At 45.6% G+C, this 16,434-nt stretch overlaps 1 protein-coding gene across 1 annotated transcript in view; it reads left to right on the top strand.

The window, feature by feature from the left end:
• LOC119179406 (mannan-binding lectin serine protease 1) overlaps nucleotides 1-16,434 on the top strand; it is a 32,379-nt gene that overhangs the window by 942 nt on the left and 15,003 nt on the right. Inside the window, exons 2-8 of the mRNA XM_075868663.1 lie at nucleotides 2,778-2,884; nucleotides 3,561-3,729; nucleotides 5,820-6,001; nucleotides 11,041-11,256; nucleotides 11,940-12,107; nucleotides 12,374-12,577; nucleotides 14,431-14,580. Coding sequence (XP_075724778.1) covers nucleotides 2,778-2,884; nucleotides 3,561-3,729; nucleotides 5,820-6,001; nucleotides 11,041-11,256; nucleotides 11,940-12,107; nucleotides 12,374-12,577; nucleotides 14,431-14,580 — 1,196 coding nt within the window. The remainder of the gene's footprint in view (nucleotides 1-2,777; nucleotides 2,885-3,560; nucleotides 3,730-5,819; nucleotides 6,002-11,040; nucleotides 11,257-11,939; nucleotides 12,108-12,373; nucleotides 12,578-14,430; nucleotides 14,581-16,434) is intronic.

Here is a 16,434-nt window from a genome sequence, read left to right as displayed (position 1 = left end):
AGGAGCATAGAAGGACGAAACAGTTGTCATAATGATACAGAAAAAAAAAGCGTGACGCGTAGATGCGGGCGCATGTGAACCGAAACGGACAACGCGAACTCTTTCAAGAAACTTAGGCGGCGAACCTGCACATGGTTACGAGAAATCAAAGTCAGTGCGTCCTATAATCCAAGAGCGCCTAGAGCAGATGCGCCACCGAAATCGGCCAAACCTCATTACTCAAACGGTATGCTGAAAATAACGGAATCGTCCGACGGCTCAAACGCGTGTTCCACAAAAATTGGTCGAATCCCGCTGTTCACCACTAATCCACCTAAGATAAAAAGGAAACAAATTGGCGGCAAGCAGCCATTATTATTCAACGGCAGGCGTAACCAATAATAATACCTTTGTAGTAAACACCAAGGCTATGCGTTTCAGCTTCGCTAGTTAGCAATTTTTACGGAATGGTTGGGCGGGGACTTTTTTTTATTGAACATCCTACCGACTTGCTCGAGTCTTCGTCAGTCTAAACAACCTGTAATATTTACAGCGTACGGTGCGACAATGTAATGGACAAAGCGGAAGAGTACGCACATACGGAGAACCACTTCCAACAACGTTTAATGCGAAACGAGCTCAGTACACGTGCTTGTATACACGACGCACTTTAACAAACGACAAATTTGCAGTCGAATTAAAGTAAAATGACTGCGCATTGAAGCAACGCTAACAGATAGGTTCATTTCGTAATAAACATTGTCGGAAGCTGGCGCTCCGTGCGTGTGTACTCTTCCTTTTGTCCGTTTTCATCGGCGCTTCAAATATGCTGAATTAACACGCCAAGTCTGCCACTCCTTCAACCTGTCATACTTGAAAGATCAGTTATAAACACATCACTTCTCGGGTTGTTGAGGGCATTGACGGGAGCCCGCAGCTCACAGAAGACCATACACGGGAGGCGATGCTTCAGAGCCGGACGGCATTAGCTTCTTATGTGTCTTCTAATCTTCAGTCGGTAAGTTCCTCCTTGGAGTGTCGCGTTACAGAGATAACCGCGCGATACCGTACCCTTACGCTGTCAGCGATTAGTATAGGACGGTTCTGTCTGGCCCTGCGGTTGTTCGGTGCAGCACAGACATGCGTGCATGCATTACTCGAACACTGCGAGCTCGGAAGTATACTGTATATAGCTCGGACGAGGTGGTCACGCGTGGTGTTAGTTTACAAGTGTTAACGCAGTACATATACGAAGGAAACAAGGCACTCAAATAAACAGTTGGCAATTTAACGCCTACATTTCTGCACGTCTTTGTCGTGTATTCTTCTTGTATGTATGGCGCTAATATAAGTTATTATATCCGCCAGCTCATCCATGCATTCCTCAATGTGCACACAACCACTTTTAGAGAAACTCCCCTTCCTCAAGGAAGAAACAGTTCCGAAGAATGGCGAATGGTTTTGTTGGGCGAGATGAGCGATTCGTCCGGCCGCGAAAGTAGAATACTCTTGAGGTCAAGAAGGTTTATCATCGAAGAGATGCAACAACGGCTCCGAGGAGAGGCCCGCCAAATGTGAAACAAACAAATAAACAAACGAAAAATTGGCCGCGTGCCTTTATGTTTCACTGCGAATGTCGCCGAAAGACGATAGTTTTGCGTCCGGAGAGAGTGAACGAAACGTTTATTTGATGTTCTGCGCGAGAAAATCGGTGAATTGCATTCTGGAAGCGCTGCGTTAGAGAGTCTCAATCCATGCAGTGGAGGCAAAAGAGTGCATCGAGGCACGTTAGACACGAGCGCCATCTGGCAGTTATGTTCGAAAACGAAGGAAGGCGTGCGCGCCTGGCTCGGAGGCGTTAAGGTGTAGAACGCGAATCGACGGGCAGGTGCTACCACCGTGTCGTCTTAGCAAAGCGTTTGAAACACTTGCCTTTTTGAGCATGACGTTGCACTGTCAGCGCAGCGCGATGAACGCTACGGTCTTTAGAATTACTTATGTGTGCCTTCTCTAGTATAAAGCCACACATAAAAAATATCGACGTGTTGTTATGGTGCCTCAGATGTGCGCAATAATTGCTTTTTAATTGACAATCTGAAACTTGAGCAATACTGGTGGGCGCTGCGGATGAGGTTGGCCGTTTGAAGTATCGTTTGGTGCCATTAAAAAGATTGTTACCGCGGACGGACGGACGGACAGACAGACAGACAGACAGACAGACAGACAGACAGACAGACAGACAGACAGACAGACAGACAGACAGACAGACCAAAATTCTGGCGTCCAAGGTCCCCAAGAAAGACTATCGTCTTTAAAAACAAGCTAACGTGTTGGCCTAAGACGGCCCTAAAGCAAAAGCTACTACCTTTTCTTCTCACCCGTTTGAACTAGCGTGCATGGTTGTAAAAATAACTATTTAACAACGCATTGCACAAGCGCTGCAGACAAAACAAAGAAGTAATTTCATTTCATTACTGAGCCTTTAGAATCACAAGAAGATTTATAAACTAGCTTGATTTGTTTTGCCAACCAATCAGTTCTGTTGTTTCCGTTGAAAAGTACTTGAAATCTAGCCAGCAAAATGTTTCTGTGGCAATACAGACGGGGGGAGGGGGGGGAATCCATGCAAATTGTGAGGAAGCTCATCTAAAGAATCCAATTTTTTGCAGGAACCGAACCGCAATAACGGGACTTGCGGATTCCCCGAATTATCACAAAATCTTAACAGCGTATTTCATTAACCGCGACCCCGTTTAGTATAAGTGTAGCGAATGACTCCTCTGGTGAACTCTACGCAGGTGCCTGCAGTTGTCTATAGACCCCGCAAACCGCTCCGTGCGCATTCCGAGAGGCAGGAGACCGCACATGACAACACCAGAGCCCGGGGTCGTGCGTGAATTCAGGGGTGAGTGGCAGTTAGTTGCATGGTCACGTACATTGTTTCTAAAGTACATCCTGTAAGCCTTGTCTCCTGACAGCACCAGGACCAGGTGTCCTGCGCCAACATTCAATAAGTTTCCTAATAATTCTCTACAGCATATTTCCTGCACTACGAACCACCACTACCTCATGTTGAAGCTTTATGCATCGACAGTGTCCAATAATAAACTAGCATAAAACTCAGGAAGGTAAACCAACTAAAGGTACCCATGTATATTCATTTTTTGTAATGTTAGAGCTGGTCAGGCCAAATTTTGGAGCCTCGTAGCAAAAGAAAAATTAGGAAAGCCTGGGCGGAGGCGCCCATGCGTGCTTCCCTAAATCACAGTACGAATGTACTCGAAAATGGGCATCGTCTGCCCGTTTCAAGAAAACCACAGGGGTCACGGAGTTATTACAATTGAAATGTGCGCGAAAAGTTAACAAGGAACACATTTCCGTTTTCTCACGTAGGAATTGTTCATACCTACACGCGATTATAGTCCTTTTTTATGCAGAAGTCATCCATCGAATTGCACTTCTTTAGCAGGACCACATTGCACATTGCTAAATGCCTTTAACTGTTTACACGACTAACGTCACTGTATGAGGTAACGTGGCGACCTTTTTGCAACTTCTATTTGTATTCTCCCTTTGCGTAGACTGTGGAGGCAACCTGAAGGCGTTATCGCAGCCAGCGAGGTTGTACTCTCCCGGTTACCCGAGCACCTACGACTCGGAACAGGAGTGTCGTTGGGTCATCACCGCGGTTCAAGGAAATGTCACGCTCCGATTCCTCCATGTACAGATCGAAGAGTCACCCGACTGCGAGTAAGTCTGCATGAAAAAAAAAAAAACTTCGAAATCTGGCACTTAATATGTTGCACTTGATATAATTCAAATCCAAAGGTAATGTCGTTATTGTGTAGCGATAAATGCAGTTCTAAATCCTGCGCTAAATACAGCTCCACGCCTGTTAAACTTGAGAAAGTGCGTAGCCCGGGTACCCAGAGATTCCCGTTCATAGAGCTGCCACTGCTCGGTTCACCAAACCATCGATGGCTACACCTATATACTTGGCGTTTCCTTCCAATAAAACCTCGAATGAAAGTATATAGCGCTTGTCTTGTGCCCTTCACTCGTCTTGCGCACTTTCCTTTAGCGCTTACATAAGCTATGGATCAGCACCAACAAGCCCGAACCCAGTGCCATCGATGACGTAAGTGATGACGTAAAATCAAGCATGTAGGATTTTCCCGACAATAGTAAAATCTTGTTATAGAGATTCGCAAACTCGGTGTGCCAAATGCGTTCTACTTTTTTTTGTTTTGTTTCACTGACTTCCTGCTGGTTACGGCATTTTAGATACGCCTCGCCTACAGCGAGTTACATCAGGTTGTTTTCCGCTTGAGATGTAGCGCCACTGGGAGGAGCAATCACGTGCTTGGCTAGGCGGTGGCGCCCTCTCTCTAGCTGACGCACAATTTATTGAAGTGTACCGTAGTCCAAACGGCACTGACCTTCCTTCGAGCAAACGACTTCGTGGTAGATCGCTCTATTCATGTACTCTCGTGTAAAGTGCTTATTGAAGTTTCTCGTTGATACAAGCTTACATACTCGTCTCGTCAAGAGATTTTTTATTGACACGTTACGTAGGCCATTCGAACAAGATTCTCGCGGAAATATAGATAAGTATACGAAAAATTATTCGACTCTAAAGCGTGCGGATTCCGCACAAAAACGTACGAAATTATGGGAATGTATTGAATGTTTAAGCGCAAATGTGCTGCGCCTTGAAGACTTGCGTGCAGTATACATCCGCTAACGGGACAACGCCTGTACTGTAACAGTTCGTTATATCATACCGCAGTACCCTTTACTTATGCCTGCTTCTACCTCTATCTCTACCTTTTCCAATTTCCACAGTGAGAAATAGCAGGCTTAAGACAGCCCCCCCCCCCTGCATACGTCTTCTCATTTCTCCTCATTAAATATTATATTTTTAAATGTTAAGCACTTGCGAACTGCTCGCACTTTGGCGTCCATATCTATCCATCTGCTTACGTCTGGGTGCTCTCTTGATCACCCCCTTAACTTGGCGTGAACCAGATTTAGTATGGGAGGCTAAGCTGGTTTGACGAATATGACGAGCTGGTCAAAATATGAATAATGTGTTCGTCGTGTACGTCGTCAAACACTCACAGCCAAATAGTGGTCCACACCCACGGGCAGGTATGTGACGCTGGTATGCGGGTATATGCCACAGGTGGTTGAACTCAATATCTACCAAGTAACGACGACAACATACACGGGCAATTTTAACGCGTGAGCGCCAAGAAAAAGCAGACATCGGCAGCGTTGAACCGACGAATGCAAAGAATAATTCTCAGGATTTCAGCAGGAGTCGAACCCAAGCATTCTACCACAGAGCCACGCCAGACCTCGGAACTATTTTTCAAATGAACCCTAAAATTCGTGAAACATAAATTGTGGTAGCAGTGTTGGCTATCCAGTTTTATAAACATTACATGTGTACTCCTTTGATGCAGCCATCCCGTCGGGATAACGTCAATTGTGGTTAGTTGCCGTGCGCTAAAGTTGATTTATGTAGCAGTGTGAAGGGCTACCATTTTCGCGAGCACCAGAGCTTCTTATCAGCTTACCGCTTCTGGTGTTGCTAATACGCATGTTCCTGTTGGTATCATTGCGCAAGTGCAAATAACTGGTTGTATAAACATCTGCAACTTTTCAACATATGTCTGCGCGTGGAACATCCATACATATATCCAGCGTCATTTCATGATGTATCGCTGAAAAAAAAAACAATTACAACACGATCACTTTACCTCCACAAGCTTCGCATAGCGTCGATTTCCAAGGTACGTGGGATCTGCCGAATGTTTCTTCCTGCTTGCAAACAGGTTCGACAGCGTCGACGTGCTGATTGGTCCGAGCCAAGAGTCCGCCGGCAGGTTGTGCGGTTCCATGACGAACTACACGTTGGCCACCGACACCTCGTCCGTCACGGTCGTATTCCGGTCGGACGATAACTACGAAGAAAAAGGATTCTCTATGGAGTTCTTCGCAGAAATCGATTCCGCAGGTGAGTAATTTTCTCTAATGCCACTGACGCAGATTTGTCAACGCAAAAACCAGCAACGACGAAATTTTACTCTGGATATCGTTTTACGGCGAACAGTCATTAGACCCTACACAAGGAATCGAAGCAAGCAGCTATCAACTGTGGTAGCGACTCCAGAACCGATCTGGCGATAAGCTGAGGCATAGAGTAGTACTATTTACCTAAAATGGCACGGAATGAAAGCAGGTTTGCGAGTTAGAAAACTTTAATTATAAAAAAAAAACGTTGTTCATTGGAATAGGGGGGGGGGGGGGCTACATCCAAAGCCTAGCTGTGTGGGAAGAACTGCGCGAATCATAATTTGTTGAACACACAATGATAACGTATGAAAGCTTAGGACAAATTACATAATTGCTACTTAACTGAGTAAATAAATTAAGGAAGGGAATTGTGGTGGGAAAGAACAAAGCGTCGGCCGAGAGTCGATCTGTGTGCAAATGTAATGGGAGTAACTCCCTATGTGCAAATATATGAGCACACAAGGTAGAAAAAAAAGCACTTGACAGGAAAGACGCTTGACGTCAAGTGCTTTTCCTTCTACCTTGTGCGGTCATATATTTCCACATTATGTTGTACCAATTGGCCCAGCATTCCACTTTATTGGAGTAACTCCCTACGCGCTGAACACTGGGTTTAGGAAAATACGCGATCCGACTGTCTATAAGTAGTCCCGGTAGCAACAGATGTCGCTAAATACCAACAAACATCTAGTAGCTGAAAGTATACAAGAATAAAAAGTGCTATAAACTCTTAGTAAAAGAAGGAGGAAACAGGTCGGGAGCACACTTCAGCTCGGTACGATATGACCCGAAGGAACAATGGTGCCTGCCTGGCAATAAATGTGCAGAGCATGCATGGCAGAACACACGGGAGCAAGTGTCATGCTGGCCTGTAGCGCAACAGCTATAAACGTTACGCGACTGCCTAGTCGTTCTCGATCGATGCAGAGCGTACACATTTGGGCATCCGCTCCGCACGTCAGGTTTACTACCCAACTTCTCTTTAAGCTCCTCTTCAATTTTCATTAATAATTCCCTGTGGCACTGAGATGTATGCCTGTCTATAGACTCATTCCATGTTTGTAAACACAGGTAGACCAATGCCGACAGTGTGGATAAAATTATAACGACGTCCGCACGTAACTTCAGCCATAAGCGCTGAGGGCTGTGCATGTGCGCCAAAACGCCGTTGTAAGACGCCATAAGCGTTGTGAAAGCCATAAGCGCTGAGGCAACGCCTCCTAGAGTTGGCCGAGGGCAGCGATGTGCGCCAACAAACAAAGACAAAGTTGTGAGACGCGACTCACATCCAACCGTGACGCAGTTCGTCGGCGTGCCGTTTTTATTTTCTCGTTGCTTGACTAGAACATCACATGCACCATTGAAAACCCAGCAGAAACGGCGGTAGGCAGAGCGTCTTTTGCCCCAAGACAGCGCCACCGCATTTTCGTGACGGAAGTACTGAATAGCGCGGCTTACAGTGTCTAGAAATATATTTCTAGACACTACGCGAGTGCTAAATTTCCGGTCGCCATAACCCACGGCATTGTCACGTGACCTGACGCAGAAACGCCCCTTAAAATATAGGAAAGTGCGGCAAGAAACGAGCATACGGAGGACTGGACAAATATAGAGTAACCGAACCTTCTTTTTGAAAATCATGCAGAGTCACTTCACGTGGTCACGGGACGGCTTGCCAGGTCTAAACAGCTCCTTTTTCAGGCAAAGACTAAATATTCTTGTATGGCATGCTGCAACAGCGATGTGGCTCACAAGCAAATCTCCCTGGGATGGGGTTACTGAGGTGGGCTCAGTGTAGCGTCATGTGGATTTGCGGTTTTTAATTTATTTTGTCTGTATTACCTTCTGCCGAATCGAGGGCCAACAGCGATATTCCTAGCTACTAACGATGTCATACGTTAACGAAATCCATTGCTAGGCTACATAGTGTATCATCTTGGGCCAACACTTACATCACACACATTGAACGACTGCAGAATCAAGCGGTTAGACTAATGATTTTAGAGCATTTTATTCTTCCTATAGCTCATTGTTTTTAACGCTTAACATAATATGATTAAGACAATTATTTCACCACAGATTGTCCATAGTAGCATATAGGCTCATCACGCATGATATAGTCATTGCACGCATTGATCACCATCATTTACCTAACAACAATATTACCAGGTTTCCCCAGAGCAATAATCTTCTTTTACCAGCCGTAACAACGAACTACAGCAAGTTCACAACCTTGTTTTCAAGCATAGCAATTTGGAATTCATTGCCCTTCGAATAAAAATCATCGCACAACATTCACATGAAAAAAGTTCTTCAGGAATTAATGGAATCAACTGATTTGTGTATTTAACTGTAGGTAGCTTTCAACAGTTCAGTGCTAGTTCTATATTTGTATTTGACTTCCTACAACTGACGCAACTGACAAAAAAAGTAGTTGCATTTGTCTTGTACAATTCTTTCATTTTGCTTTGTTCTAGTTTTATTCCCTGCTATTGATAACTTTTATGTCAAATTTTATTCGTAGTATTACTATCATGTTATGTAATAATTGTATTGTTGCTGTTATTAAGTTCATTAGTCTTTGCTCACAAATTCACACCTTTTGCTGTACTTTTTTTGTAATTACCCCATTCAAGTCGCCATAGGAGGTCCCCCCATCAGTTTCTATGAAACATTGTAACCTCCTCCTGTACTATTCCAACCATGTAACCGAATGTGAAATATGTAATAAACTTGACTTGACTTGACTTGGTTCATCTTAAAAACTAGATAGCACGATTTCGATATAGGACTAAGAAAGAATTCAGTAGCACAAGAGAAGCACCGCTGGCAACTAAGTTTCAGAAAACGTTATCCGTACATACACAAAATGGCGCTAGCACGCGCAAGCGCACAAAATGTCGCCGGTCCTCAACCATTGTTGAAATTGGAAGTAGAAGACACAGGTAAACCCTAATCACATGTCTAAGAACTACCTTTCCTTGCTGTGAAGCGCAGTAAGTGCGTCACTAGGAAAAAATGCTCTCTATATTTCTAAAGTGATAAGCTTCCATGAGTTCTTTGGCAAGCGCATGCCCTTTATGCCCGGAATTCTAATATTATATTAAAAGAAAAGCGGCGCACAAAAAGACGGAGACGAAGAAGAAAACCACAAACAGCGCTGCACTCACAACTGAAAGTTTAATGCGAGCAACAAGAATTTAAAAAGTAAAAGCCGCGCATGACAAGTCACGTGATGCTTGCGTAAGCCAGACCTCGGTTACATTGCACAAAAAAGAGTTCACTTTTATTGATGAGCGTATCATTTAATCTCGTTGTACCTCACTTGTCATGCGCGGCTTTTACTTTTTAAATTCTTGTTGCTCGGATTAAACTTTCAGTTGTGAGTGCAGCGCTGTTTGTGGTTCTCTTCTTTGTCTCCGTCTTTTTGTGCGCCGCTTTTCTTTTAATATGAATACACACCAACTCGCCCAACTTTCTATTCTGTTATTCTAATATTAGTTAGCACTAGCTCACATGACACCTATACTGCAGTGCAGCGATAGAAGAAAAGTTATTGCTAACAGATCGCTCATGTTACCATGATCTTTGGCGCATCAACCAGTGTACCCAGTATAAACCTTCCTCAAGTGAGCGGAATTTTGTACACAATGCCTACGACACATAAAAAAACGTAGGGCCAGACACGCTCTTTACCACACGTTGGTTTTTTTTAGGTGGTGTCGAAATTTGTGGACGTAGCCCAGTCAGTTTACACGGCGCGAAAATTCGCGCAATCCACTTTTTCAAAAGTCATACGTAACGTTTATATCTAGCCCCGCCGCGGTGTTCTAGTGGCTAAGGTACTCGGCTGCTGACGCGCAGGTCGCGGGATCGAATCTCGGCTGCGGCGGCTGCATTTCCGATGGAGGCGGAAATGTTGTAGGCCCGTGTGCTCAGATTTGGGTGCACGTTAAACAACCCCAGGAGGTCGAAATTTCCGGAGTCCTCCACTACGGCGTCTCTCATAATCGTATGGTGGTTTTGGGACGTTAAACCTCACATATCAATCATCAAATCAACGTTTATATCTAGGTCACGCGATTTTCTCGCAAGTGATGACACCGAAAGCCTTTTCTGTTGCGCTGTTTTTGACATGGCTACACGTGGCGCCCAGTCGTGTTTACCGTTCAGCTGCAGAAGGACAACTTTTCTTGACAATTAATGGAAAGCTACGAAGGCAACGCTACTGCACATGCGCTCCTCCGTGAAGTAGTCCAGTTCGTCTCGCGTTTACAATGACGGCTGTGTTCGAATAGTGACAGCGCATGCAATTTGCTTCTCCTGCTTAGACAGCCTTTTGGTAGGGAAATTCGTCACAAGCTCCCTCAGCGAGTCACCGAAATAGTTGGAAGACGACGAAGCTCACCTAAGGATGAAGAAGACATCTTGACTGTGAGGTACACGTAAATTATGCGACGTTTTCACGTGTTCAAAAACACGAAGTGGCACTGCATGAAGTAAAACAAATATAAATATCTACTTGGTGTGCGCTGTGTCTTCATTAACAGCGTCCCATAGAAAATAATGTTATGTATGCTTTTCACGCGAAAAAAAAAAATCGTTCTTGCCGTAAATTACCCTTGACACTGCCCACTCGGGCGTGTACATGAGTGACAACGCGTGTCTGTTTTTGCCGTTGAGCTGCCACTTCCCGCGCCCTCAACTTCTAGGTCACAGCTTGTTGTCGCCGTTGTCGTTTTGCCGCTGCTTCACTTGTTCTCAACTCTGGGGTAGCTTGTTGTCTGCGTCGGCGTTACCTTGCACATGGAACTACGTTCTCCATCGGTAGCACACGTCCATAATGGCTCCGTAGCCTTCCCTTCATTGCGAAGAAAACTTGTCCGCGACCATAGCACCATCTATTTTTTTCCTTGATAGCCATCACTACCCGATTATGTGAATGACAGGTGGTCGACCATCGCGTCCACTGAAATGCAGGTCTCGCCGAAGAATGCGGGGACACGCTGGTGGGAGACGAGGGAAACGTGACGAGCCCGGGATACCCGCTACCATACCCGCATAAAACCAGCTGCTGGACGCTAATTAACGTCGAGCCTGGCCGCGTCGTCAGCATGCGCTTCAAGGACTTGATGCTGGAGGAGGACGAACTGTGCACCTTCGACTACGTCGAGATCTTCGACGGCCCATCCGAAGGTGCGTGCGGAATCCATCGTTCAGCGGAAGTCATAGAGTTAGTAGATAGCTATCCCTGCGACACTGTTGTACGTAACTAAAAGACTAAGGTTGGCTACTTGGTTGCTGGCTACGGAGAACATGGCTTCATAATTGATTTTAAAGTGCAAAAAAAAACGCAATCGTGATAGAGCACAAGGGACAGAGCACAGCACACTAACTTGCCCAATAAAAAGATCTTTTAAGAACAAGGCTCCGTCGGCGGGTATTGTGAGATGACAGAGCAAAGCCTACAGAGGCAAAACGACGAGGTTCAACCGTTCAACTCAGTAGAACTTCGGCGTTGGTCCTCTGTGTCTCTTCCTGTGGTCTGTCGCCATAGCCTCAGATAGTGCTATCTTGTGAATAGCCATTATGAATAGCCATGGAGCATCACTGCAATCGTCCTAGTGCTCCATTTCACACTAAGGCAGCACCAAAAGAGCATGGTTATCATTACCCATAAATGTGTTTCATTATTTCTCTGTGAGTCACTGAATGATTAGCCACATGTTTTTATTTTCGATCATGTTAACCGAATATCATGAATTCTTAATATGTACTCCCCCCGCCACGTCCAAGTGTTGTTTTTATTGAGAATACGTAAAAGGTGATCGGTTACAACTTCAGCTACGTCTTATTTGCCCTCTCTTGTTTATTTGAAGACTCTCCATCACTCGGACGGTTCTGCATGGAATCCCAGCAACGAACTCTTAGGTCTTCGACCAGCAGCGTACTGGTCCACTTCAAGTCCGATGACTTGACCAACAGTCGGGGATTCCTCCTTGAGTACAAGAGCGACAGCGCGGGCGCCAAGGTCAGCCACGAAGGAGGTAAGCTACCAGCGGCGAAGAAGTAGGTCTGCCGTTAAGTGAACGGGAGTAAGCTTATCCTTTTATTTGTTTGAAGTTTGTCGAGGGAGCGTTGCCAAGCGTAGCGTAATATTTATGACAGGGTTAATTGCTGTTAACAAGTGATTTAGGTATAGCTGACAGACGATGCCAGGGATCACAAAGCACCTTTATAGAACCTCTATGCCCTTACAAGGGCACAAATTTCGGGGAGTTGGTTCAATAAAGTCATTGAGTGCTTTGTACAGGCTGTATGGTAACATCGGGATTTGACAACGGCACTGTGGCCTCGCCCGGCTACCCGAACAAGTACCCGGCCTCGGCATATTGCCTTATCGACCTGGAGGCCCCGAGAGAAGCCAAGGTGGCGCTGCGGTTCGTTGAATTCTCGCTTGAACCGGATGCCGAATGCAACTTCGATTTCGTCGAAATTTGGGACGGACAACAGGAAGGTACGTGCATGACGGTGTGCTTTTTAGGTTATGTTCTGAGATGCTTGCTTTAGAGAAGTGATTCATCAGCAGTTTCCCAACACGTAGAAGAAAAAAACTGCAGCATATCCTCGGAGTGAACGATGATGAGTGGGGTGAAGCGTCCATCCGTCTGTCTGTCCTTCTGTGTATCTGTGCGCTCGTCCGTCTATTTGTTTATGCGCTCACCAGTGCACCCATTCGTCCGTCCGTGCATCGACCCGTCCATTCGTGCTTCCGTCCACGCTTTCATCCATCTGTCCATCCACGTGTCCATTCATCCATCCGCCCATCTGTCTCTTTCTTTGTCTATCTGTCTGTCTGTTTATTTGATACTGCCAGTTACGCGTGATGCAGGGCAAGGTTAAAATAACAGCAGCTTCGCCCCTAAAACGTAATCATCACCATGATAGTCATCATCAACAACAACAAGCTGCGAACACCCACCTGCTCTCCCACACTTGTCCGATTAAACCAGCATTTTGCTTGCTGCGGCCACGCTATATGCTCAGACATTTCTTATCCTCGTCTGTCCAATAACCTTTCTGTAACTCCCTGACGCACTTCTCTCAGAATCCAATCTGCCACTCTTAAAGGGACCCTGCGACGCTTTTTCATCTGTTTTTTGCAGCACTGCAGCTCATGTAGCGCCGAATGCAGGGATGAATACACGAGCAAGAAGAATTATTTATATCGGTACACGGTAACGAAAGTTATCAGTCTTGAAACGTCGAAATCCCATCATACGACGAGAAAAAAAAAGATGTTCCATTTCTAGTTTTACTCTTAACTGATGTCAAAGGCCATTTAAAATCACTGCGTACCTCGCACATAGACGTACCAGACGACAGCCTTCGATGTGGCTAGATGTGGCCATTGTGCAGCGGCCCTAGCGTCCTTTTGTAATTGTTTTCGCATTTTATTATTCAAAAAGAGAAATCATTTGGCATCTGAGGAAGTATAAAGAGTGCTTTGATAAATTATAGCACACACTAGTGTGGCTTATTCGGCAACATATTAATGTTACGCGCTACTTGTGGCGTAGGGCCAATCAAAACGCACGGTGTATGTCATCACTACCATGTGGTGATGCGTCACTTCCTATCACAAAAATAGCCGCTGTGTGTTGCCCTAGTCCGAAAAGTGTGATTTCTCGTATACATAAAAAGTCAAGGCATAACCACGGAGTGAATGATGATGAGTGGGGCGAAGCCTCCATCAGTCCGTCCATGCTTCCGTCAGTCTGTGCATCCGTCCATGCGACCATCCATGCGACCATTCGTGCGTCCGTCCGTCCGTGCATCCGGCTGTCAGTGCGTCCATCCGTCCTCACTGACATCACTCACCTTTCTTGCTGACTTCAATCCACTCATTCACTTCACTGACTAGCTCATTTCAATCACTTCGCTCACTGACACCACTTCTGCCACTCACTTCACTCACTCACTTCCCTCACTTACTCACTTAGTTCAGTCACTCACTCACTTCCGTCGCTTCTGTCATTCACTTCAGCCACTTGCTCACGCGTTCCACTCACTCACTTCACTCCCCTCAATAACTTCAGTCATTTCAATCACTTCGCTCACTGACTCCACTTCTGCCACTCACTTCACTCACTCGCTTCTCTCACCCACTTCACTTCACTCACTCAATCACTCACTGCGTCGTCGTGCATTCACCTAAGAGGACTCGAAAGTGATAGCCATCTTCTCAGTCGACATATTTATCCTGCACCCTTAACTTTCCGAAAGCTTTCTGCACCTAACTAGATTATGCACTGGCGATTTTAGTTTTGTTAGATATGGCACCATTCTTTTGTCACCTTGACCCTGCAGGCTGGCGATCTCTGGGGCGACTGTGCGGAGACAAAGGGGAGAACGCGGAGCTGATGTCATCCGAGAACCGCATACGACTGAAGTTTCACAGCGACAACTCTACAGAGTCGCGAGGCTTCGTGGCAAACTTCAAGCTCATCTTCCCGCAGGGTAAGTTCGTGGTTAGTGACAAAATCATGGTAATCATCGTCATAATTACCATCAGCCTCACTGCGCCCACTGCATGGCAACGAAACCTTTCATGTTCTGCCAATCAACCCGGTCCTGTGCTTGCTGCGGCCACGTCATACCCACAAGCTACTTAACGTGACACAAAAGGCAACTATTAAGTCGACGTTGATTGTTGAAGTAGTGGTCCAAAACCTCGTAGTGTCTCTTTTGTGCCCAGGAAAGGCTTATTTAGAAATAAAATCACGTTTTAGTAATCCGCGTCGGGTTAGCGCACTTAGAATTATCCACCTCAAGCTTACCGTCTCACGTCACTGTTGCCGTGCACAACGTTGCCCGGCTTTACTGCGCGGCCGCGGACGTAGCAGCAGAACGAAGGCAGGGGGAGCCACCGCAGTAACAACGACCATTGAGCAATTTTCTTCCATTGCCTCTGAGTTGGCACACGTGCTTGATTCAACGGGACCTCGCAAGATGACACGACCTGTTCAGTCTAACGAGGCGAAAATTGAACATTTGCACCACTCGCGCTTTTCCCCATATGTAACGTTCTGTGGTTCTTCTTTCCACGAACCAAACAGAAACGAACAAATAGCATTTTATTACGTCTTTTAATGCGCGGAAGGTTGTTTATTTAGTGCACCTAGTTCTATTACTAATGAATAATTGTATGCTCTAACTCTGACGCCATTGTAGTCGTTTTGCGAATGTCCTACTCCGGCTACGTGTTCTCTTGCATTTACTTCAAAGGGGGCCTGAAAAAAATTTTTAAGTTACCATAGAACGGATTAACTAAACTAGTTTATCGCCTCACGAATTCAGTCAGCCACTAAGTCAAGAACTTTGTTAAACGGTCCCGAGGAGCCACGAATTCAACGCCGCAAAAATTTTAAGAGTCTGTCCAGTACGAGCGGTGTTGCAAAGCTTTATCACACGCTGCAATCGCGTTTTCTCTTTTCTCGTCCCGACGAAAGCGCTGGAAGCTCAGCAGGGAGGGATGGCAGGGGCAAAGAAAATACGTCACGTGCACCTCGTGACCTTGAGCATTTTCTTCTTTTTTCATTTCTTCGAATACGCGGCTTTTTCAGCTTGCGTGTGCGCGCGCGCGGACAAGTGGCGGCCTCTTGCGGCAATCCCTCTAACGACCGAGCGCGCCATGTTCAAATCAGGCAATGGCTGATAGAAGGCTAAAAGTGATTTCTGAGCTTCCTCCGTCATTTGCCGAGATAAGAGAAAGCAATTTTAAGCCGACTTTGATAATTATTTGCGAATTTTAGGCCGCGTGATGCGCTCTATTTGGCTAGCGTGTTCTCGGGAGCCTCTACAACCAATCGGCAGCATTTTCTAACCGTGCTCAAAAGGCGTTACAGGGCCCCTTTAATTTCTCAGTAAATAGGGCACTAATCTTGATAATATTGTCGTTGTAGACGTTATCATACATTGATCTTTCATTCCCACGTATATCGTTATCTGACTTTAGTGTCCCTTTAATCTCACCTGCCTGACCCACTTCCTGTCTGCACCTCGCGCGTTTGCCTTTTCTTCGAATACAGTATGTTCCTTTTAACAATCAGCAGTCATCTTGCCTACACTCTATAGAATACATTCGATGAAATGCATATTGCCAATTTCCTAAACGTCGATTGCCACCTTCCAAGTCCTTATTACTACTATAGTTATAAAACTTGACGCAAGCATCGCTGGAAGTATTTTGTCCCTATTTGTGACAGAGTATTTGACTTTTAAAATATTGCTATAATATTAAGTTCTTTCACTCATGTTATGGTCATGGGTGTTGGTGGGGGAGTCAAAAAAGGGTTTCCCTGCAAAAGTAAC

This window comes from Rhipicephalus microplus, chromosome 7 (assembly GCF_043290135.1).
Source record: "Rhipicephalus microplus isolate Deutch F79 chromosome 7, USDA_Rmic, whole genome shotgun sequence".
Lineage (NCBI taxonomy): Eukaryota > Metazoa > Arthropoda > Arachnida > Ixodida > Ixodidae > Rhipicephalus > Rhipicephalus microplus.
The sequence above is the reverse complement of the archived record's forward strand: the minus strand, read 5'-3'. Positions and strand labels throughout refer to the sequence as shown.